Source organism: Plectropomus leopardus, chromosome 20 (genome assembly GCF_008729295.1).
Source record: "Plectropomus leopardus isolate mb chromosome 20, YSFRI_Pleo_2.0, whole genome shotgun sequence".
In the NCBI taxonomy this organism is placed as follows: domain Eukaryota; kingdom Metazoa; phylum Chordata; class Actinopteri; order Perciformes; family Serranidae; genus Plectropomus; species Plectropomus leopardus.
In genome coordinates, this window is record NC_056482.1 from 27412006 (window position 1) to 27436031 (window position 24026).

The 24026-nt window shown below is 40.0% G+C and overlaps 1 protein-coding gene across 1 annotated transcript in view; it reads left to right on the forward strand.

The window, feature by feature from the left end:
- adamts6 (ADAM metallopeptidase with thrombospondin type 1 motif, 6) overlaps positions 1-24026 on the forward strand; it is a 77378-nt gene that overhangs the window by 20509 nt on the left and 32843 nt on the right. The window contains exons 9-13 of the mRNA XM_042509745.1: positions 2173-2319; positions 8985-9126; positions 13655-13762; positions 17784-17929; positions 18217-18253. Of these exons, the coding sequence (XP_042365679.1) occupies positions 2173-2319; positions 8985-9126; positions 13655-13762; positions 17784-17929; positions 18217-18253 (580 nt within the window). The remainder of the gene's footprint in view (positions 1-2172; positions 2320-8984; positions 9127-13654; positions 13763-17783; positions 17930-18216; positions 18254-24026) is intronic.

The following is a 24026-nucleotide window of genomic DNA, read 5'->3' on the forward strand; positions in this document are numbered from 1 at the left end:
TGTTACACGTGAGAATTATATTGTTTTTATCAATAAATTTGGATGTATACGGGGATAAAGAGGCACATTTTCAGAGAGTTTTTCCTGGAAGACATTCATACTGTTGCAAGTCGTATTCCTTCTTTTGCTTCCGATCTTAAAATCTTTTATCACATTCTCGACTGTGTGCGCTCTAATAATCGCTCTTAAACAAACATCACTTGCTACTCGAGTTTGCCAGACCTGCATGTAGCCTTTTTTTCCCCCCTGCAGACGTCCTGAACTGTATCTCCACATATTTCCTCATGCAAATGTCAGTGTCTCCACATACCTCTGGCTTTTTCCTCCTGAATATAAAGCAAAATAATGATGATGTATTAGTCTACGTATCCCTCTCGAGAGAGTTCAGCAAGATGGCGATTTCCTTTATTATGTCTCGTGTCTGCTTCTGTTGTGGGGCAGTTGTAAAAATAGTCCCTGCTTCAAGAGGATGTATAAAAAAAACACGCTGCAGCGGGTTTTCGAGCGGGCTGATTTATTTCCAGAGTAGGGTAAAATGTCATAAACGCCAGCCTTAGAAAAACAGGTTCAGGCTGTGCGTTGTGGTCGGGGTTGTTATATACATTAGACCTGATTTGTGCTCCCGGACTGTAAGGAAAAGTAAGCTTTGACATCCTGCCGTAACGTGAGATTTTCCCCTCATATGATATCCAGACAGATAAGGTTTTTTTTTTTTTTAACGAATTGTTAAAATGATTTATTTTCAGTCCTCAGTGCAAAATAAATCCTTGAGCAGCTTTCACAGCAGACCACGAGGTCGGGAGCTGTTTGGGTTTTGGGTCTCTGTGCTCAGCGATTGATGTAAAGCTGGTGACTCTCCCTGCCGGCCTGCTCAGACCTGCAGCTGCTGATTGACAGGCAGCCATCAGAGTGGTGATTAGACCTTTTTTTCGTTTCTGCCGAGCTCCAGACAGGGTTTGACCCTTGACTCCTGGCTCCCCTCCACACAGCTGTTTCAGAGCCACTGAGCTCGATCTTTACAGCCCGGGCCGCAGAGGAGGACGTCCTCCGGCCAGCAACCTGGGCTGTCCACTCTCGCCTCATCTGGACGCAGCCCGGGAGGTGCCATGGATGAAAAAAAATGAATAAATCAAGGCCATATTTAACCAAACCGAGCACTTGAGATGCTATTGCGTGGCCTCATTTTACTAAAATGTGGCCTTGCTTTACAAACTGCGATATCGGTTAGCTCTTTTAAACCTGAACGAATTGGCTTGAATTCTTTCAAACACATGGAAATGACCCAAACATTAGCAAGAAATTAGTTAAAAAGTGCAAGAAAATGACCTGAAAATAATTTAAAAAGAAAAAAATTAAATGACCAAGAAAAATGCTTAAAAATTATAATAATTCTGTAACATGATTCTAAAGACGTAATTATGATAATTTGCTATAAATAGTAAAGTTTTTCCTTTTTTCCTCAAGATATCTTTCCTTAGCTTTTTAAAAATAATTTTCTAAATTGCAGTTTGTGGAATATTTCTTAACAAGTTGAGTTTCCGAGTTGGGAAGTCGTTCTTCCAACTGTTGTGTTCATGCGCTTTAAAGTTGTAAAGTGGGACCGACACTGAAGCTACAAAGATGTGTTGCATTTTAATGCTCAGACCGTTTAAACGAGAGGTCGGTAGCTGTTTCAACGTGTGAATTAATTAAAAAGTTTCTTACCATTGACCAAACATTGATTTTCACCTGCCACTTTTTTGCATTTATGACGTCAAGTCGGCAACTCGTGTTTGAAATGATCTCCACGTTGCCGAGTTGTTTCTCCGACATGACAGGCCGTTATTGTGAATTTTCCCAGTGGGAAAGTCGTCACATGAACGCAGCATTAAAATTGGGGTTTGTTTTGTTGATATCCAACCCAGCAGTTTTTTGGGGCCGCACTAAAGTACCTACTTTAAGGCAGGGTCTTATTTCGTCCCTGTAAGAGTTCTTGAAAATTGTCCTAACAGGAGCGATTCCTGCGGTGGAAACAATCATCAACGGGCGAGACCCCGTGAAACTACCCTCGAGTTCCTGCAGTGGAAACGGGACTAATAATCGCTTTTTTTCCCCCTAATAGCTTCCATATCATGTGACCCAGTGACTCCAAACTCATCATACCCAGCTGAACTTTTATTTTGTGTGTTCCAGTTTTGGGATGAACCACGATGGGATTGGGAATTCCTGCGGTACCAAAGGCCACGAGACCGCCAAGCTGATGGCCGCTCACATAACAGCAAACACCAACCCTTTCTCCTGGTCCGCCTGCAGCAAAGACTACATCACCAGCTTTCTCGAGTAAGTGGATGATGGTTGTTTCCTCTGTGTGTGTGTGTGTGTGTGTGTGTCTGTGTGTGTGTAGAGAAAAAGGTGCGTGCCTGTTTTCCAGCTCGCTTGCAGCCGCCTCCTTTTACAACCCGCTGGCCCTTGTGGTGACCCGCTAGGCTGACTTGTATACGAGTCCTTCCCCACTTATTCACATCCATTTCATCACCACGACTCCTGCCAGACCTCCTTGTGGCTGCGGATGATAACCGGGTGCCTTCCACTCTTGCATCCTCGCACCACAAGGCGGGTGATGTTAGAGCTCCTGTGGTCCTCGGTGGTGATGTGCAGGCCAGCTGCCTTCAACCGCTGCTCCTCTGTTTTGTGGATGGCTCAAAGAAGAGAAAAAAACTCAAAGTGCACAAATAAACTGAGGGGTGAAGCGGTGACATTTTGGCAGAATGATTGCTGGCTGAGTAATGCCAGCCTGGCATGGTTAAAAAAAAAAAAAAAACGTACACAGGTTTCTAGTGCAGACGAAGGCCACATCCTCACTGATGCTGTACGTTTTCATTTTATAAGGCTTTTTTTAAAGACTATTTTTATTGCCTTTAATGGACAGGACAGTTCGAGAGGGAAAGGGGGAGAGAGAGAAAGGACAAAGGGGCAAAGGGCTGAGGCTGGAATCGAACCTGCGGCTGCTGTGGCGAGGACACAGCCTCTGTATATGGGGTGCTGCTGTATCCACTTAGCCGCCAGGCGCCCCATTTTAAAATGCTTTTTAAAACAAAAATGACCTCTGTACTCATGAGCACATGTTAAGAAATAATCACCATCCACATTATTATTTTTAAGCAAAAACAGCACATTGCAACCAACGCCGGGACGTCAACAAACGCCAGTGCAGCCACGGATAGTTAGGATTACGGGAAGGAGTCATATGTTATGGTGTAGAGAAAAACAAACATCACATTCAGACGTGAAGTGAACACCGGACTCCTGCATGAAAGTCTGGGGTTTGTTGGACCAGCGCTCCTTATATTACGTTGTTACCGGCAGCTTTTCAACCTGACGCCGCCCTGCCACATATAAAGCGGACGCAACAGGTTTCACCTGTCCATGAATCACGCAAAAGTATCACATTCTGTCTGGCCGTCCAGCGGCGTCTAATAACAAAGCTACCTCAGCTGACGCCATCCAGCGGCATACCACACGGACGCCAAAGGCGCACTTTATTAAATGTTATTATAACAGAAGTGTGTTCAACTTCGTTATGACAGTAGCTACTTTATTTACTGTAAACTGCAGTTCATTCAGTCATTTTGTATTTTACATTAGTTTAAAGGGCATTTAAACATATCGAGATATAATAATCATGTATCGCGATATAAGCTTGAAATATCACAATATTATTTTACAGCCATTTCGCCCGGCCTTATGTGGAACAAAAGGCCAAGATAATAACACCTCAGGACACCTCAAACTGCATATTTTTACTCTTTTTTTTATTTGTTTAACTTTCCCGGAAGCAAAGAAAAGTGGTTAAAACTCTGTTAAAATATCACCATGACAAGTCAGTTTGCCGCATACAGCATTAGAAAATCCGGAAGCTAGACACAGTTTTTGGCATACATGCCAGACGAGCAACTCCATCAACAGCCATCATTTTGGCATCCTGTATCTAAGTATTATTATATATCTATGATGTAGACTCAAGCTGAAATGAGGTCTGGTAAGCCCACTTCTTTTTAGGTCCACAGTCCCGGATCATTTTTACTTTTGGACTTTGTGGTCTTCAACCAAAGTTGACTCATGTCACGTCTCTTTAGGCGGTTTATCTCAAGGCTTTAAGTAACTTTTTCTATATTCAGTAGTACTCCCCAACACCTGCAAATTCCCCTTTAAAGAGATGAGTGTTTGTGGCCTCAAACGAAATCTCTGACACATATTTGACTCGTTGGTCGCCGTGGGTGGAAGCCTGACATTTCTCCGCAGACAGACTGAGCTCTGGGTGGGTTGTGCTTCTGTTGGAAAACTGCTTCATTGTTTAGGAACAACAATCAGAAAGTGGTCAGGATTGTTCCCGCAGACGAGAAACATGCTGCCATTCTTCTTTAACCGTCACAGACTGAGGTCAAGGACTCCTCATCTTTGTAACATTTTGGAGGAACGACGCAGACCTCTCACTGTTTATCCTTGACATTTGAAAAAAATAGCAAAAAACAGCTTGTTTAAAGCTATGATAGGAAAGCTTGCAAAGAGCCACGTTGAGTCTGTGGACAAATGTTACAGTAGACGTAGCTCTGAGTGAGTCACTGCTGTTAAAAAATCAATATTTTTAGTTCAAGAATGGGCGAAATGATTGTATGATGTGAATGCGGTCACTGGAAATAACAAACTCACAGAAAAAAATCACCTAATTCAGCTGTTACTATGACATTTCCAAAGTTTTTTTTTCATTTTTAAGCATTTTTTTAACTCATTGTTTTGGTTTTGCAACTTAACTGTTTTGATAGACTCTCATGACGCCCACCAACCTTATTTCCAGCAGCAGCACGCAGCTGCTTAAAAGAAATGGATGCTGCGTTTTCTCTCAACTCTAGTGAGTGTTTAAGTGCATTTCAGCACTTAACCGTTTTTGTTCACTGAGCGAAAAAGCTCGGCTTCAACAATTTCACAGACAAATTCGATTCCAAACTTTTGCATGATCCGCTTAACTTTTGAAGTTATGTGATGCAGTAAGACCTCCTGCTGCATCATGAGGGAGCCACTTCCTTCATCATGTGACCTATAAAAGTGAAAAAAGTGTTTTCATTGCTGTTTTGCAAAATGTGACTTGCCTAAAATACCACCTCATGCAAACGTGAAAACTTTTTTGTGATAAATGGGTGTTTTTTCAAAGTTTGCGTGTTTCCTTTAGGCGTATTTTATATTCGCATTCTCAATTTGTGCAGTTTGAGGGTTAATGGAAACCCGTCTGGTGTGTCCTAATATGCATGCTTGTGTGTAATAGTGTGCATTTTCAATTCAACAGAGACAGTAAAAACATCATCAAAGTATTATCTTTTATTACAATCTGGATAATAGAGCGTATTTATTTAGACTTACAAGAGTGAATGTCAAACTGCTTCACACACACACACACACACACACACACATACACACAGAAAAGTAATCCATTTTCTCCGTACAGTTCAGCTTAATTGCTCATCACTTGCAAATCCTAATATACAATCGTGTGGTGAAGTATCAGTTGGATGCGCTGCAAGTCTGCGGTGTGCCTGTGCCTGTGTGTGTGTGTGTGTGTGTGTGTGTGTGTGTGTGTGTGTGTGTGTATGTGTGTGTGTGTGTGTGTGTGCGTGCGCGTGTCTTTCTGTTTGTGTATTCATGTTTAGTTAGCGAGGCCCTCCAAGAAAGCCGATAATAGCCGCCGTGGTTGTCAGATGATGTTTCCGGCTGAAAGCTGTTAGAGGAGGGTTAGTGAACAGCACTTGTGACAGAGATGACAGTATTATGTGCCAGCTTCCAACTGGGACACAAAGAGCTGCTTCTCTGCCGCTCCGTCGGGTTCCTGTCCAGTTTCTGGCTCCGGTCTCTGAAGATGACCAAAATTGTGCTCCAAAAAAGTTGTTTTGCTTCGTTTCCAAGCAGAATCAAGTACAGCTCAGCCTGTATTATACTCCTATTTGTTCTTTAGTTTTTGCTTCTCATTTTGGTTTTATTGCCTTTAGCTTTTATGCTTCTTACAAAAGCTTTTCTGTCTGTAAACTCCAATTATCCTCCCTTTCTCTCCCTCAATCAGAGTTTTGGATATCGCGCATGCATCTCCGAGCCAAGTAAACAACTTTGGCTGCGGTGTTGGCCTAGATTCACCATCTTGCTGGAGCAATATGTGGCGCTTTGTTTGGGATTTTTAGGAATGGTTTATGAATGCACTCACAGTTCAGTCATAGTTTATTCTCCTGAGTCTGCACGCCAGTTTGTTATAAACGTTAAAAGCCAGGCTGTTTGGGGTTTATTAAACTCTCCGAGACTGCATATAATCTACGACTTATGATAATTGTTAGGTTAGTGTGATTTAATCACGCTGCTGGTTGGATACAATCAGCACGGTTAATATCCACACGGTGTCAGAGTTCAGGGTTCGTTGATGTTCTCGCTTATTAGGGGATATTTCCGCTCAGCATAATGAATTTGGCTGAATCCAGCAGACAGGAAGCCTTTGCGACGATGTCAAATAATAAGCCTCTATGTTTAAACTTTGACTATTTTGTCTCTCTCCAAACCAATAAATAGTGAGGCTTGCCCTCAGTGCACAGGGAGTCCTCAGAGACCGTCTCTCTCTGTGTCACGATGAGAGCGTCCTCCGACGAACAAGAGCCAAAAAACGGGATTATTCCATTCAGTAACTGAGAACAGGGGAAAGAAAGCAAGAATTTGTAACATTTAAGTTCTACTTAAAATGCATTTTTATATTTGCCACCCTGGGATGAATTGAATTTAATTAAAATTTAATTAGAATATGTTTAAAAAAGGAAAGAATGAACATATAAACATACACAAACATACAGACATGTGGAAAAAGGAGTGGGAAGAAGTGCAAATCTGCTAAATCATTCTCCATCAGTTAAATTATTAAATTCTCTTAAACTCTATAAACTACTGGATAAATGAGACCTGGATTATACTGCACGAGTTGACTCAGAGTTTTTAAACGGATGTTTTGATATATTTTCTCCTGTTGTTAAGCACAGAACTTTATGACAGTGACCTTCGAGGCACGCAACAAAAACTAATTTTTCTTTGCGAATTCAACGTAACACAGGGTGACTAACTGATACACAAATGATCATTTTTGGGAATCAAGTATTCCTTTAATTTTTACCAGCGAGACACACAGGTGTGCTATATTAATATTCTGGTTGCATCCAGCTCCTCTAAGTTCCAGCCTTCCTTTCACTGTATTTGGACCCAAATCTGCAAATCTGCAAAATCATAAAGCCCAGCTTTACGTTGTTGTTGTCAGCAGGCCTTTCTCTCCTGTCGAGGGATGGCAGGCATTTCACTGCATGTTGCAGCTGCCACATCTGGAAAGAGCACACTGTTACAGTAAATAATTGTATTGGTATTTTGCCTTGAGAAAAGACACTGATTCAGGCAGAAGCAAGCATCAAAACAAAATGCATCTCTGTTTGTTTACTGGCATTTGTGTTTGGTATGATTTTAGTGTCCTAAACATTGGCAAAAGGTCAAAAGAATAATACTTTTTTTAATTTGGTGAGCCAAGTGTCTGCTCTTATTGATGGTGTGAGAAAAGCATCCATAAGCAAAGCATCTCAGTTTAGAAGAAACACCAACAAAAGTATTTTTATTTTTTGTGATACTAGAATACAGAACAGCCAGATGTGTGATTTTTCCTGCAAGTTCTTTGTTGGCACACAAATTTCTAGCTGACAAAACAGACTACATGTAATCCAAACCTCCAAACAACTGATACATAACTTATGGCCCGATAAGGTGCCAGGTGGACCCCCAAACATTTTCAGATTTACAATTATAGTAAATTAATTCACACTGGGAATTATTTTTGTACTTTAAGTATACACAAGGTGCCAGAGTGCATAAAATAGTATCAAATTAGAGTTTGTTTATCAAAAAAAGTGCCAGTGGAGGATCCCCACACTCGCCAACAGACGTCCGAGCTAAGACCCCAGTGTCCTAAAACCTTAGAAATGTCTTAAAATCCTCACAATTCTGGAATCCAAGAAACATCCTTAAATCCTAGAAACGTTCCTAAAATCCTGAAAACATCCTAAAATCCTAAAATATCCTAAAATGCTTAAAACATCTTTAAATCTTAGAAACGTCCTATAATCCTAAAAATGTCTTAAAATGTTCAAAACATCCCTAATCCTTGAAACTTCCTAAAATCCTAGAGATGTTCCTAAAATCCTGGAAACATCCAAAAATCCTAAAATATCCTATAATCCTAAAAATGTCGTAAAATGTTTAAAGCATCCTTAAATCCTAGAAAAATCCCAAAATCCTAGAAATGTCCTACATTCTCAAAAATGTCCTAAAATCCTAGAAGCATCCTTAGATCATAGAAATATCCTGAAATCCTTAAAATGTCCTTAAATCCTAGAAATGTCCTAAAATCCTTGTAATGCCCTAAAATCTTAAAAACATTCTTAAATCCTAGAAATGTCCTAAAGTCCTGGAAACACGAATGGCGCTGCTGTGACTGGCCCCTGGCCTCCTTGCAGACATTGTCCCCGGGCAGATCAGACTGAGTATCCGTGACCTGTGTGTCCCTCGTCTTGTCCCGGCTCTGTGTTGTTTTGGGCTCTTTTGTGGATTCAGGTGAAGCAGCGTCACGCAGGAGAATTTGGAGCCGTATAATCAGAGAGCTCCGCTCCTCTTTGCCTTCTGGTAAAACGTCTCTGCCGCTGCTTTGATGAGGAGGTGTTGATGTGTGATATCAACATTAACTACGTGTCACTGAGCTCTCTGACAAGCCTCCTACAGCCGTAGTTTGGTGTTAAAATGAAATGAGTCAACCAAAACCAGCCAGAGTCTTAAAGAGAAGAGGAGGAGGGGAGACTTTAATCATGGCGTTCTCACTCTGCCATCAGCCGAGGGCAGAAAGGTTTCTTTGTGTAAGAAACAATCCTATTGTAGGTTTGTTTTTTTGACAGCTCAGGTCGGGGGACGTGTCTGGACAATGAACCTCTGAAACGAGACTTCCTGTACCCAACAGTGGCCCCGGGGCAGGTGTACGATGCAGACGAGCAGTGTCGCTTCCAGTATGGAACCTCCTCACGCCAGTGCAAGTATGGGGTAAGAAACCAGCATCTCTCATCCTGTCGTCCTCTCACTGACCCAAACCGATCCCTGTTTCATGTTTTACCTGCTCATTAATGTCTCGTTTTCTAAAATAAGAATCGATGGTAGGGGTGCAAACAAAATGTATTTTTTAACCCGAAGAACAGAATGAAAACAGACTTCATACACACTCCTGCAGTCAGCTGAACTCCCTCTTTACAGTGCTGTCGGGAGTTTTTCGACTTTATCTTTACTGGGAAAATTAACGCTTGAAAACCTGGAACATCAATTTTCTTGAGCTGTTTTCACACGCCTTTAACATGCATTTAAACCTCTGAAACCAGAGCAAATGTGTTTGTTTTCCTCTTAAAACTTGGCAAGAAATGTCCCAATAATTTCAAAATTAGAGAAAAGAAAATGAACTGAAAATTTGTTTGGAGAAATAATAATAATAATAATAATAATGATAATAACAAAAACATGGAGAAGTGTTCAGGATTTTCGAGCTATCTATATATTTATTATTTCAAAAAATATTTATTTGTTTTGTGTGATTTTTTAAAAACCTTTACCTTTTTGGGGGTTTATTATTATTATTTTTATTTATTTATTTATTTATTTTCTTGTCTTGTTTTTGCCAAATATTAGGTAGTTTTCTTGTTACTTCTTCTCCTATTTTTTATTTTTTTAAATCAAGTTAATTTGCTCCGGTTCCAAAGTTTTAAACAAACACATATTTCAATAATTACAACATTTTCCTTTTTAAATTCTCAGTATAGATTTCTTATAGTTGTCAGGATCTGTCAATTAAGAAATTAAGTCCATTACTCTGTTAAAATCATAAATTCTTAGACTTTAAAGGGTTGACTGATCGCTAGAAAATTTATCGACTCTATTTTTGTTATTGATTAATCACATTGCCAAAACAATCATGTGGATTTACTTAATTTATTTGTTTTATGTGACAGTAAAATTGAATAAATTTGGGCTTTGGACTGTTTATCAGACTTTCAAGACGCCACTTTATGCTTTTAGGAACTTTTTTTACAGACCGATCACAAGATTAAAGTTGAAACAGATTGCACAATGTAATGGCTAAAGAATAATGACACTATTGTTTGGATGGTTTTCTAATTATTGCAATTTGTGGGACATTTCTTGCCAAGTTGGTCATTGCCTTTTTCTCTTGATTTAAATCCAGTTTGCTTAAGTTTCAAAGATTTATGCAGCTTATTAAAAGTCTGAACGCAGCACAAGAAAACTGATGTCGATCTAACTTTGAAAGGGTTAATTAAATCTCATCGCCTACATCTCTACACTGTAAAAAATTTAGTTGCTGCCTCAAGTTTTTTAAAAATTTGAATCATTGCAAAATAACCTCAACTTCAATTTTTTGTAGGAAACTTTATATAAAACTGCTTAAAAATGGATAAAAGTGCTGCATAAGTTTTTGTAGATGCAAAAAATGACCCATAACAACAGGCACCATTTAAATTTCTGTTTGAGTTCTGTTTTCCGCGTGTTTAATTGCAGGTGTTGATGTACATTTACAGCATGTTCAGTCCTTAATGGGATGATAACAGTTTTCCTCAGGTTCGTATTTCCTGCTTGAGATTAAAGAGAGGGTAAACACGTGAGGAAGATAACTGTTTTATTATCGTCTGACGACCCGAGCTGGTTCGGAGGTGTCTTTCCACACGTGGCCTTATTCTTCTTTTCAATCTGTAAACATCCTCGACAAAGAGATGAAGGGTTGAAGTCAACACTCCCCTCGTCTGTAACGATAATGATTCACCGGTAATGAGAAAACCTAAAGTGACACAGGCAGTGAAAGACGAAGAACGACCACGAATCCTCAAAGATTTAACCAACAATAACGCGATATTGTTTTGCATTACGTAAATATTTTGGGGAGAAAAAAAAAACGTCCAGAGATTAGCCGAGATCACGGAGTTATTTCATTTCATTGAAAGACAGCAGATTATAACAGGCCCCCAAAATCAAGCCCTGTTATTTTGGCTCCTAAGCTCATAATTGTGGTTTCAGATCAGCATGAAAGACACACATTTATGAGCGGATTGGATTCCAGCACGGACTCGACAGAGCTGCTCTGTAGATCTGAGTTTCAGATCTGTTTCATACAGCCATCTGTGAAAGAGATGCCCTCTGCGACGACCACAGAAATGGATAAAAGGTCTAATGAGTGCAGGAGTCTGGTTTCCGAAGCTGCTGAACTTTTCCACTTTTGGATGAATATTTGTAGCGTTTTCTTATCATTTTGTTCTGCAGCAGAGGAGCAGTCATGGGAAACGGGGGGAAGTTTAGCCACAGCATATCAAAGTTTATCTCTGATATTACAATAAATTATCTCACATTGTAGTTTGAATATTTCACTGGTAAAACATGTTTGGCTCCGACTGTAAGATAACACAATGATTTGTTGTGTTTTCAACCACAGAAAACTCTAAAATTCTGGCCACAAATCTGCACCACATTCATTCATCTTCAGGACAGGACTTAAATTTACCACCACACATGACCTGGTGGGTCTTGTAAAACTGGGTTAAATTAGGAACAGCAAATGTAGAGCAGTGGTTCCCAACCAGGGGGGCCGAACCCTACAAAGGGTCGCAAGATAAATAATGGGGGCGGAAATTCTGCTGCAAAAAATTAGGTTCTTTTTTTTTTTCTTTTAAATTTTCAGAGTATTGCATACATTCATAACAGTGGCAGGTTGTTTTTTTTTTTTTTAAGTTTTTTTTGTTCAGTGTTGTTTGATTATATGCACGTGATGTGCGGTTTTCTACCCCAAAGTAAAAATATAATATAAATTAAATGTATAATTATAAATGAAAACAGTCAAGATTACCATTGTGTCTATATCATAGACTGAATAAATAATATAATTTTACTGCAACTGGCTAAAAGAAGGCAGATCTCCACCTGCGTGGACAAGTTGGACATACGTCCATCAATAAATGGACTTTCCCGCGGTGCGTATACTGGGACGAGGAGAGTAGTCCAGTTAAATGTAACTGTAGCTCCACTAAACTGTGCATGCTCTCGTACTGACTGGATCCAGTCATTCAGAAGCAAAAATTGACAAAAAAAGAGCAAACCAAAGTCTACATTGCCTTGTATTCAGGGTTCATCACCAAAAAAGGTCATGAACCACTGACGTCGAGTAATACAACAGCAGTCTCTCACTGAATGTGGCCAGTGACGCCTTTGGGAGAATTCAACCAAACTCAAAACTTCTCGCCGCCTTTAAACCGCAGCGTGAGACCGTGTCAGAGGTGGGAAAAGTGACATTTGCGTCAAGAGAGGAAGTTAAGGATGATTTATAGCAATAATTTCGTTTCAGAGAGCACTTCCTCTCCCAGTTAGTCTGTGCTAAAGCTCCCAGTACACACGGGCTGGCCACTGGAAGCTGAAGGTATGAAAAACAAACAACCTTTGATGGCTATATTACAGAGCGCCCCTGCCCCTCTTTTACCGCCAGCTTGTTCTCTCGTAGCGTAAATCCATCAGGCCCACATCCATGTTCGTTAAAGCCCGGGCCGCTGACCTTTTAGCGGGGCCGAGATAGTGAATGGAGCAGCGGGGCGGCTTATTGAAACCAGCTGGCAGAGGGGAGCCGCTGCGACCAGAGAGTGGCAGTTTGCCGCTTTATTTAATCTGGATAGGCTCAGGAGCTGCGGGGCCGTGGCATATTTACTGACCCCGGAGGTCAGAATCTATGCGCCGGATCATAACTCTCTTTCATGGGCCTGCTCCTCTGCCGTACACAATTGTCCTGTAAAAAGCCTTTGAAGTCGAGACAAGGGGGCGACCCAGTTGGGTTTAATGGGAAATCTAATGCAAGGTTGTGCAGAGCTGTCCTTGTAACATGTGTTCACTTTATGGTTTTATTTATTCGGGGGCAACTTAGTGCTGTCTGCCCACTATCTCCCCCTCGCCCGGTAATCTAAATGGATCCTCCTCCTGCTCCAGACTGGAGGACATGATATTTATCCAGAGCGCTCAGTAATACTAAAGATATTTGTTAGGCCTACAAGTCGTCTTTATCTGAGACCTGGGAGGCCTGTTGCTCACTCTTGATTTCCCCTAAGAAGCAGAAATTGGATTTCTTGAACTGATGTCACGGTCCCGTGTGGTCCCGAGGTGAACGTGAGCAAACGTTAGTCATGGTGTTGATCCAGCTGACTCTCCATTTCTCATCAGAGAACATTAACAGCACCCGCTGACCCTTGGCGTATTGCTCAAGATGCACCGTGATCCAAAGCATATGGGCTTTTTAAAGTCAGATGCCTCTCAGCAGCAGCAGCAGCCTCGATGTGGTCTCATCAGCTCCTCTCATCCTCCGATTTGATCTGGAATCATGCAGATTTATAGATGAATTTCCAGTCAGAGCAGGGAGGGAAAACACTAAGAGGAAAACCACCAAAGGCGACTGATAAATCATCCTTGTTCAGTGATCCACCCCCCGACAGTCTGCCGAATTGATTTATTCTGACCAACTTGCTTTTGCCTTCTTTCCTAGGAAGTGTGTAGAGAGCTCTGGTGCCTTAGCAAAAGCAACCGCTGTGTAACCAACAGTATCCCTGCTGCAGAGGGGACCCTGTGCCAGACGGGCAGCATCGAGAAAGGGGTAAGTCATCCAGTGTTTGTCATACATCTAAAAGTCAACCCCCCAAATAACATTTTCTCACTGAGGCCATATGATATCTGTAGGGATAGATTTTAAGATTTTTCTCTGAGCTTTCCGCCATCCTCACCTCTGTCGCCCACATTGTTAGACATTAATACATTTTGAGCTATACCACATCCAGAAACACAGTCGGTCACATATTCGCTCACTGGGTAGGTATTCGGTTTTCAATTTTGGCATTCAAAAATCTTGTTTTTACGCAGCATTTTGTCAGGTGTTGTCTCGGATTTGGAGGTCAACAGCACGAGCATTTATTCTGCCGTAAGCTGTTATTATGTCACAAATATGAAGTCACGTAAAAGCTGTCTCAGTGCTTTTCTTACCCACAACCCTTGAGTCACTTATCAAGTTAAGGCTGGAAGAAAGCGGCCGTATATTGAGTTTAGGAAACACGGTGAAGACGGACCTGAAAATGACTCAAAACTCAAACAGCTCCAAGCACACATCTCCAGGGGAAAGTCCACATTTTGTAACCCATTCACCACCCCTGTCTGCTTCCTCACAAGACCGCTGCTTCCGCATTGCTCACCTGACTGCTGGGAAATATACAAATACAAAAAAAATACAAACAGTTTATGAGAACAGCCTGATTGGGGACAGCCTTAACGACTGCATCCCACAAACTAACAGTGAAGTCCACACACCATATGTGGGGTTGACTAGTTACCATAAACCAAGCATAAAGACACGCACTGCATTATTTATGGGTGTCGCTCTGGGCTTTTGCTGTACAATATGTAATTTGTCATTTTTTACCATTTGGCATATGGAGAAAATACACCATATTTCCACCAGGTCCACTGTCACAATCAATGCTGCTGCTAATGTCCTCTTCTCCCAGGCCGCGATCATCCAAAAAATAAATAAATAAATACATTACTTAGCATGTAGTATATTTAAAATAATTCATTTTTTGTGTTTTTTCATCTAAAAATATACTCAATGAAAGAAGAAAATCATATTAATGTATAAAAAAATGTGTAGCCTGATTTTAAAAAGCAAATTTTGTGTGCAGAGCGATATGAGTCTGAGTATTTTACATCTGACAAAAAAATAATAATGTATAATAATCAATGCTGCTGCTAGTCATTGACATATCCCAGGCTGTGATAATAAAAAAATCATATGGCATTTAAAGGGTTAAAATCCTGAAAATTAATGACTATTTTATTTTTATGATTAGGTCTGATGTTGTTTTAAAAATTAAACTTGATAAAAGTAGAAAATAATGTTTATGTATAATATTTTTTAAAGCTTGATTTTGAAAAGTACGTTTTGTGCACAGAGCGGTATGAGTGTGTGTGATATTAAAGGGTTAACCGAGCAGCTTCTCCTACAGGTTTTTTTTTTTTTTAAATCTAAAATAACAGTGGCACCATGACAATGACCTGGCATTTAAAGGGTTACATTTTTTAAGATTAATGAATATTTGATATTTATGATTAGGTCTGATGTTGGTTTAAAAACTGAACTGAATTAAAGTAGAGAATCATATTTATGTATAACATCTTTTATAGCCTGATTATGAAAAAGGCGAATTTTGTGTGCAGAACAAGTGTGTGTGATATTAAAGTGGAGCCTTAAGGGTTAATTTTTCTTGTTCCTGGTGATGTGAAATAAGCGTGTTAGTACCTCCTCTGTGTGCCTCAGCAGCTAGAGCTACCTCACTGCCTCGACCTGCATCTATTCCTCTCCTCTGGGAAGGCGTGCTACTCCCTGCACTCATGCAACACACACACACGCGCGCACACACACACACACACATAACACACACACACACACACACACCAGGCTTTAGGTCATCAGCCCGCTGTTGATGCCAGCCAGGTTAGGGGAGACAGTTTTAACACGGATTACGGCCGCCATTGTCACCGGATGGTCCGAGGTCTAAAAGGGAAGAATGGGAGAGTGTCACGAGCTGTCACCCGTGATTACCATTAGCTCAGTGGAGCCTTTGAGGACCGGGGCCCACGGACAGGGTCCTGGACAACACAGGGGGCCCCAGGTTGAGCCTGGGGGGCTTTGGAACAGCTTTCGGAGCAGCTTTAGGAGAGCCAGTGGCATACCCTGTCTGCCCTGCCGGGGGACAGCTTCAAAGGAATATGAATGTCAGCCATTTCTCACCCAGCGTGTAATGGAGGGAGGCCCGTCCAACAGGAGCAGGGAGAGAGGGGAGAGAGGGAGGAGAGGGGGGAGAGGGAGGAGAGGAGGGAGAGGAGGGAGAGGAGGGAGAGGGAGGCGGGAGAGAAACTGACCCACAGAGGAGTTTTTTCTGTGCAGACTCACAGATATATACCTCAGCTCCCTCCCCTCTGAGCCTCTGACACTGTCTCCCCACCTCTCTCCTCTAATCTTGTTTGGACAGCGTCTCAGGACGTGAATGAGTAAGTCAGAGAAGGAGGACAGTGGCCCAGCGTAGCCCTCACCTTGACTGTCCCCGTCTCTCTGGGTTCTTAACCTACTGACACAGTTGGAGAGACAAAGGGCCGTCTCTGATCCCCTCTGCAACTCTGAACAGCTTAGCAGCAAGTTAGTTTAAGACGCTCCTCCAACACGGCACGCCGACTTCCGTCCCTCAGCTCTGAAACGTCCTCACGGCACTGAAAACATGAACACAAAAACATGAAAAATATGCAGGACAAGCTGCTCCGTTAACCCTTAAATATTACTCACTCATACCGTTCTGACCACGAAATGTGCTTTTCAAAAATAATATTAATGTATATATTATTTTCTAATTTCATTGAGTTTAAAAAGATTAAATATTCAGAATTTTCAGAATTTTAACCCTTTAAATGCCTTTTTTTTGGGTCACGATGCCACTAAAAAAACACAAAAATGTATTATTTTCAATATACTACATGCAAAGTAGATTTTTTTTTTAAATTTTCACAGGCTGGGATATGTTAACGATTTGCAGCAACATTGATTTGTATACATTATTTTTTTTTGTGCAGTGTCAAAAACTCACACTTTCATTGAGTTTATTGTTTTTAACCAACATCAGTCCTAATCATAAATATCAAATATCCATTAATTTTCAGAATTTTAACCCTTTAAAATGCAGGTTTTTGTCATGATGCCAAAATGAATAGTTACAGAATAATGAAAAATAGGCCTTTATGATCATTTATTTGGAAAAATATTTTAAAAGCTCCTTTTCATGTAGTATTTTGAAAATAATTCATTCTCTGTGGAGGTTTTTTAAGTGAAAAACATAGTGGCATCACAACCAAAACCTGGTATTTAGGGGCTCTAAACTCGAAAAAATGTATGAATATCTGATATTTATGATTAGAACAGATTAAAAAAATGAACTCAATGAAAGTAGAAAATCTTATTAATGTATAAAAAAAATTGTAACCTGATTTTAAAAAGTGCATTTTTAAGTTTGTATCGAATTGAGTAAATGTGAATTTAATTGGTTATGAACCCAACATTTTATTTGTAAAACTATGTTATTTTAATGAGACAGACTTAAAATCGATATCAATTTTCTCGTTTTACTCTCGGAGCAGCAAGAAAACAAGCACATATATTATATATGATAGAAAACACAAACTGAATTGAGTCAGCAGACACATAACAATTAAGTACAGCTATAAAAAATGATGAGTAATCACAAGTTGTGTGTGTGTTTCTGTGTGTGTTTAAAGTGAGACAGAAAGACTGTGTGTGTTTTTGCAGGAAAACTTCATCAGTCAGTTTCTGTATAGTCTACATTTCACTGCACACAGATGCACGCAAATTTATCGAGCGATCAAAACTGTTGGAAAACCGTAAAAGTGACACTGAAGTATTCTGCGCTGTAATGATGTTATCGTGAGTCTTATAAACCGAAGACGCTGAAACAATCGTTAATGTGTCTCAGTGTTTTTGTTGTACAGAAATAACCAAAATTCATCTGTCTCTCTCTCTCCTGTGTGTGTGTGTGTGTGTTTCCGCTCCTCCCCGGGGTCAGTGGTGCTACCAGGGGGAGTGTGTGGCGTTCGGTACCTGGCCTCAGAGTGTGGACGGAGGCTGGGGCCCCTGGTCGACGTGGGGGGAGTGCAGCAGGACCTGCGGGGGCGGTGTGTCCTCCTCCATGAGGCACTGTGACAGCCCAGCGTAAGTAGGCAAAGTAAGCCACAGCAAGCTGAACACACACATCCAGGTCCTGCCTACAGGTGTGTGTGTGTGTGTGTGTGTGTGTGTGTGTGTGTGTGCGCGCGTGTGTGTGTGTGTGCGTGCGTGTGTGCGTGTGTGCGCACATGTGTATGATGTGTGGATGTTATTCCTGAGTGGGAGTAGAGCTCATTAGTCTTTTGGGCAAATTAGTAATCATCAAGCCTCAGTGGCTCTTACTCTACAGCTCTGTGTGATCATGTTTTCTTATGATTTTTAATTTTTTCTAGTTTTTTGTTCCCCGACTCCTGCGGGATGGAACAAAGCGTTTGACTTTTATTTTGTGTTGACTTTGGTGGCTTCTTTGGACAAAAAGTGGTCATATCCATTGATCAATGTTTTATCTCACTATGGTCATATTTCAATGAGCACCGTCACCATTATACCACATACTGCGTACTGAATTAACGGTAACGAACGAGTATACAATTCTCAGTCGAGCGTTCACTGCGTCCTCTGAGATTTTAATACACGTTGTTTTAAGATTGTTTAAAATATGTTCATAAAACATCTTACATTCTGTAAAATCCGTTCCTTGTATTACTAATTTAAAAGGCAGCGCCCCTTCTGCGATTTGAAAATTGCACAAGGCCTTATTGTGACTTTGATAAAATTTCGATCACCTGCTCAGCCCAAGCGTCCACTCTTTTCACAACCGAATGCACGTTGTTGTTTCCAGAACCGTCTGCCCGCAGTTTGTCGTCTAACAAGATGCAATGGATTTTTAGGGCAGTTTGTCCAATAAGCTCACATCTCATATTCAGAAATCCTTGCTGATGTAGTAAACATCCAGATATTTCTCACGTACAAAAAGGATTACATATTATGCAGTTGGAACGTACAGTGCGCTCAATTTCCCATTATGCCTATTACGAAAAGTATGTTAGTATGTGATTTCAAACAGAGCCTGCTCGGGGCTGTAGCAGGAAGATTGTGTTATTTCTTCTAGTCTCGCTGTAACAAGACGCCAGAAGAGGGTTCATTTAAGGTTTCCTGGACAGCACAATCTCCTAATGTAACTAAGCGCAGAAGTATGTCCTCACGCTGTTTGAGACGGACTGATGTAGCATGTGCAATCAGTTAAGACACGGCTCACTCTCGTCTGTAGATTACAGTTTTTGTTTGGAGGCCTCTCTTGTGTCCTCGCGAGACAAATCACCGTCCAGCGCATCTTTGTCTTTGGCAAGTAGATGTTTGTCCTTCTTCCATCGTTGCATTCCTTTGTTTTGGAAGCTGGATATTACGTCAGACACGTCGGGGGAAGACACAAGAGAGAGAGCCAGGGTGAAGCAGAGGGAGAAAGAGGGGGGAGGAGGCGGGAGAGGGCAGCGGCATAATGTGGAACACCTGTGAAAGGTGATCGCTGCCGCTCAGGCATCAGTGCAGAGAGGAGGGAGGCAGAGAAAACACAGCCTCTAACGCATTCATTACTGAGCCTGTTCACAGTTTTGTTGCAGATGAAGTGGAAAAGAAAGGAGGCTAATGAAGGTGAGAGGAAGGACAGACATGATAAGAAAAAGTCACAGATGTAGTAGATGTAGTGCATCAATATTCAATTTATTCTAATTCACAATAGAAATAAAAAGACTCAACCGGGAATTGATTTTATACTTTAATTAAAGTGCAAGATTGTATAAAACAGCATCAGAATAGAGCTTGTTTATTTTTAAAAAAGTGGAGTGGTCCCCCTCATTGTCAACAGAGGTCCTAGCTCATGTCCTGAAATCCCATAAATGTCCTTAAAACCCGAGGAATGTCTTAAAAATCGAGAAATATCTTAAAATCCAAGAAACATCCTAAAATCCTAGAAATATCCTAAAAGTTGAGAAACATCTTAAAATCTGGGGAACATCCTAAAATCCTAGACACATGTTAAAAATACTAGAAATGTCTTAAAATCCTAAATATGTCCTAAAATCCAAGAAATGTCCTAAAATCCTAGAAACATCCTATTATCCTAGAAACCAGCTAAATTCCTAGAGATGTACTAAAATCCTAGAAATGTCCAAAAATCCTAGAAATGTCTTAAAAATCGAGAAAAATATCTTAAAAATCGAGAAATATCTTAAAATCCAAGAAACATCCTAAAATCCAAGAAATGTCCTAAAATCCTAGAAACATCCTATTATCCTAGAAACCAGCTAAATTCCTAGAAATGTGCTAAAATCCTAGAAATGTCCAAAAATCCTAGAAATGTCTTAAAATCTGAGAAACGTCCTAAAATCCTAGAAATGTCTTAAAATCTGAAAAACTTCCTAAAATCCTAGAAATGTGCTAAAATCTGTAAAACATCCTGAAATCCCAGACACGTCCTAAAATTCTAGAAACATCCTATTATCCTAGAAACCAGCTAAATTCCTAGAAATGTGCTAAAATCCTAGAAATGTCCAAAAATCCTAGAAATGTCTTAAAATCTAAAAAACGTCCTAAAATCTTAGAAATGTCTTAAAATCTGAAAAACGTTCTAAAATCCTAGAAATGTCCAAAAAATCCTAGAAATGTCTTAAAATCTAAAAAACGTCCTAAAATCTTAGAAATGTCTTAAAATCTGAAAAACGTTCTAAAATCCTAGAAATGTGCTAAAATCTGTGAAACGTCTTGAAATCCGAGACAAGTCCTAAAATTCTAGAAACATCCTAATATCCAAGAAACATACAAAAATCCAAGAAATGTCCTAAAATCGAAGAAATATTCTACAATTCGAGAAATCCTATATACTAGAAATGTCCTAAAATCCTTCAACACTTATGGCGCTGCTGCGACTGGCCCTCGGCTTTGTTTCATTTTGTAAAAGTGGCCCCTAAAAAAAGCAGGTTGAGTCTCCCGGCTGCAGTGAATGGCTCTGAGGTTACAGACTCGAGTCTCTCTCCCAAATGTCGTGTCTCACTTAAGAGCTCTTAGAGCAGCTTGGATTTCATGAATGAATCATTGGCACACACAAACACACTTTGTCTTCTGGCAGAGACTTCTCGAGGCCTGTTTCATGACCTGCATTCACCAGAATGTGCTCACTACGTCACCAGAGCCGACAGCAGCGCAGTGAGAGAGACAAGCAGAGCAGAGCTTCTCCTCAGAGCACCAAAGTGTCTGAAACAGACACATTTGCAGAGGTGAAAAGTGCCTCCTTTAGACATCTACAGACTACTTTGTGTTAGTTTTAGGTTTAATCAGACTTTGGATGAATTATTTAGAAACACCAGGACGCATCGCTCCATGTCTCATCCAGCCGCTCCTGCTGAGCTCTCATTATTATTACCAGGGGCAGTCGTTATGTTCTGGGGGCCTGGGGCCACAAGCACATTACCTTATTTTCACCCTTTCTGTAACTAGGAATGTTTGGCGAACTGTTGGCATCTAAAGGAGAAGTAGGCCTACTCAAAAGATGTTGGCCTATTATCAGAACAATGTGCTTAAATTTGCCTAAGTTTGTTTAAGATGGAGCTTTTAATTGTTAATTAATGCTGGAAAGTTTAACAAATAGTAATAAATCAGATGTTTATTACACTCCAACACACCATGGTCAAATGAAACTGTGTCAGTGAACTATGAGGGCAAAAAACAAACCACAAAAAAAAAGAAAATGAAAAATAATCGTTCTTTAATCGTAAACAAAGTAAAATGTTCAGTTAATGGTGATAATGTTCATGATATTGATTTTAGGTATGAGGTTCGGACCTTTGCTGGGAGGAAATTTTAGTAACTGGACCTCTGATATGAATTTAGTAGAATAGGTCCTCCAGCCCTAGTCCTGGTGATGTGGTGTTCTACAGTATATTTGTCATGTTCAATGTCTGACAGAAAATGAATATTTAAACCAAAATTAACCTTATGATATCTTCATATCTCACTTAGGAGTAAAAGGGAACCTTTAAGTTAGACAGAAATAGTGATTTGATGTATATCGTGATACATATCGATATCGACTGATATGAAAAAATGACCGTGATAAGACTTTATTTCATATCGCCCAGCCCTATATATAGTAAAGAAAAAGGAGTATTGATGCTTGTTTCAGAGAATGCATGGTCTTGAAAATTTGCCTTAAAAGTCATGGAAAAGTCATGGAAATGTATTGTTAAAAATGTGTTTGAGTCATGATTTGTAAAGTGAGCTGTGGTCTTGACGGATGCTCCGCTCTGGTGTGTAAGGGGACCGAGATAGTCGAGGCAGTCTGACCTGAGATGGATTTGGACTGTCACAGCACGACGGCTGCGCCTCCTCGTTTCTCTCCTGCAGAACATGTTATCTTAGGACGGGCTTTATAAGGAGCATGTTAGCGAGCAGCGCCACATCGCCTTTAAGCTTTCTGACATGTTTTCTTCCTGGAACGAGGGAGAGCAGATGATAAAAACACACGGGCAGTGATTCAATACTCCCCCGGTAACTTTTGTGCTCATTCGTCTCTTTGTCACTTAACAGTTCACGTATTGTTTGTGACATTTTCGCTTGATGATGACAGTTTCAGAGCGGATTTCATGAAAAGCAATTCACAGAGGTTTTTTTTTTTTTTTTTTTTTTTTTTTGAGGTCTGGAGCAAAGCTTTAAACAAATATTTAACATGGCTGCAAGTCGAGATCTCTGTTCAACTATTTCTAGGTGGGCTTTTTTTTCAAGAGGTGAAAATTGAAATAGTTAGGGCCCTGGTGGACGTTTAACCGCAAGTCTTTAAAATAACAGCTGAGAGCAAGCACTGAGTGTTTTCTTTGGAAAACAAACAACATCCCCGACCGCTATTTCATCACACTGACCACACCTTGTCCAGGGAAGTGTGTGTGTGTGTGTGCGTGTGTGTGTGTGTGTGTGTGAGAGAGAGAGAGAGAGAGAGCACCAGATGATATAATGAAAAATACTCACATGCATAAATTGATGTTCATATGTCAGCTATTTTTACATTGATCAGATATTATTTATTAATGTGCCTCCCTTTTTCCTGTTGCTTCTACTTTGGGAGGTTACTTTATTTTAGAAGACTGTTTCCATGTTTCCATTAGCATAATGCTTCATGCAGGAGCTTTTTTTTATTTATAGTTTTTATTATTTTTAGAGATGTAGGCAACATTTGCTAAAGAAAGCATTACCTAGCAGTGCTTAAGAATTGCCCCTTTTAAGGATAACGCATTGAAGGATGTGTAATATTTACAAAGCTAACGTCATAAATTACAAAGTTGGCAATGTAAATCTAAAAAAGGGGAAAAAGCAAAAACAATTAAAAAAAAAACATAACTACAAAACAAAAAAAAGAGAAAGATTAAAAAGACTTTAAAAGGAAAAGCCTAATAGATTTATTCTTTTTTAGTCTCTTTCATTTCAATATGTGGTCATTAAGTATTTCAAATGCATTTTACCTGCTGAGGTGTCCTCGTATGGAGGAGGATTAGTGCCATGCTAAAGGAAAAAAGCCAACTTTCCCAGTTGCCAAGTTATGGTTGACGTTAACGCTTTGAAATCTGGATCAACATCAGTTTTCTTGAGCTGCATTCAGTCGCCTTTCACAAGCTGTTTAACCCTTTGAAACTTGAGCAAATTGGTTTGACTTCTATGGGGGGAAAAGATGGGGTCAAAAGGCAATGAACAAATGGATAAGAAATGTCCAACAAATTGCTAGAAATTAGTAAAAAGTGACATGAAAAGGACCTGAAAATTAGTTTTAAAAAAGGGTGAGGCTAATAGAAAATTATCAAAAAATAGAGAATAAAAAATCCAGAAAAGGACTTTTTTAATTATAATAATTTTATTTTTAAAACTATGTTGCAGGAGAACAATGTTGCATATATTTCTTTTTAATTGTGGCACTTTTTGTGCTTGTCTTTTTTACATATGTACTATACACTATTTTTTACTTATTTTTAGGTAATTTTCTTATGTTTTTATTAATTAATCGCTAATTTTTGGGCTATGTCTGGTTAAGTTGCCCTTGGCCTTCTTGCCATGTTTTTGAAAGAAATCAAATTAATTTGCTCAGGTTTCAAAGGATTAAAGGGGCACCCCAGCAATTTAATTCATTTATTCAAATGTTCATCACTTTGTGGAGATTTTTCAC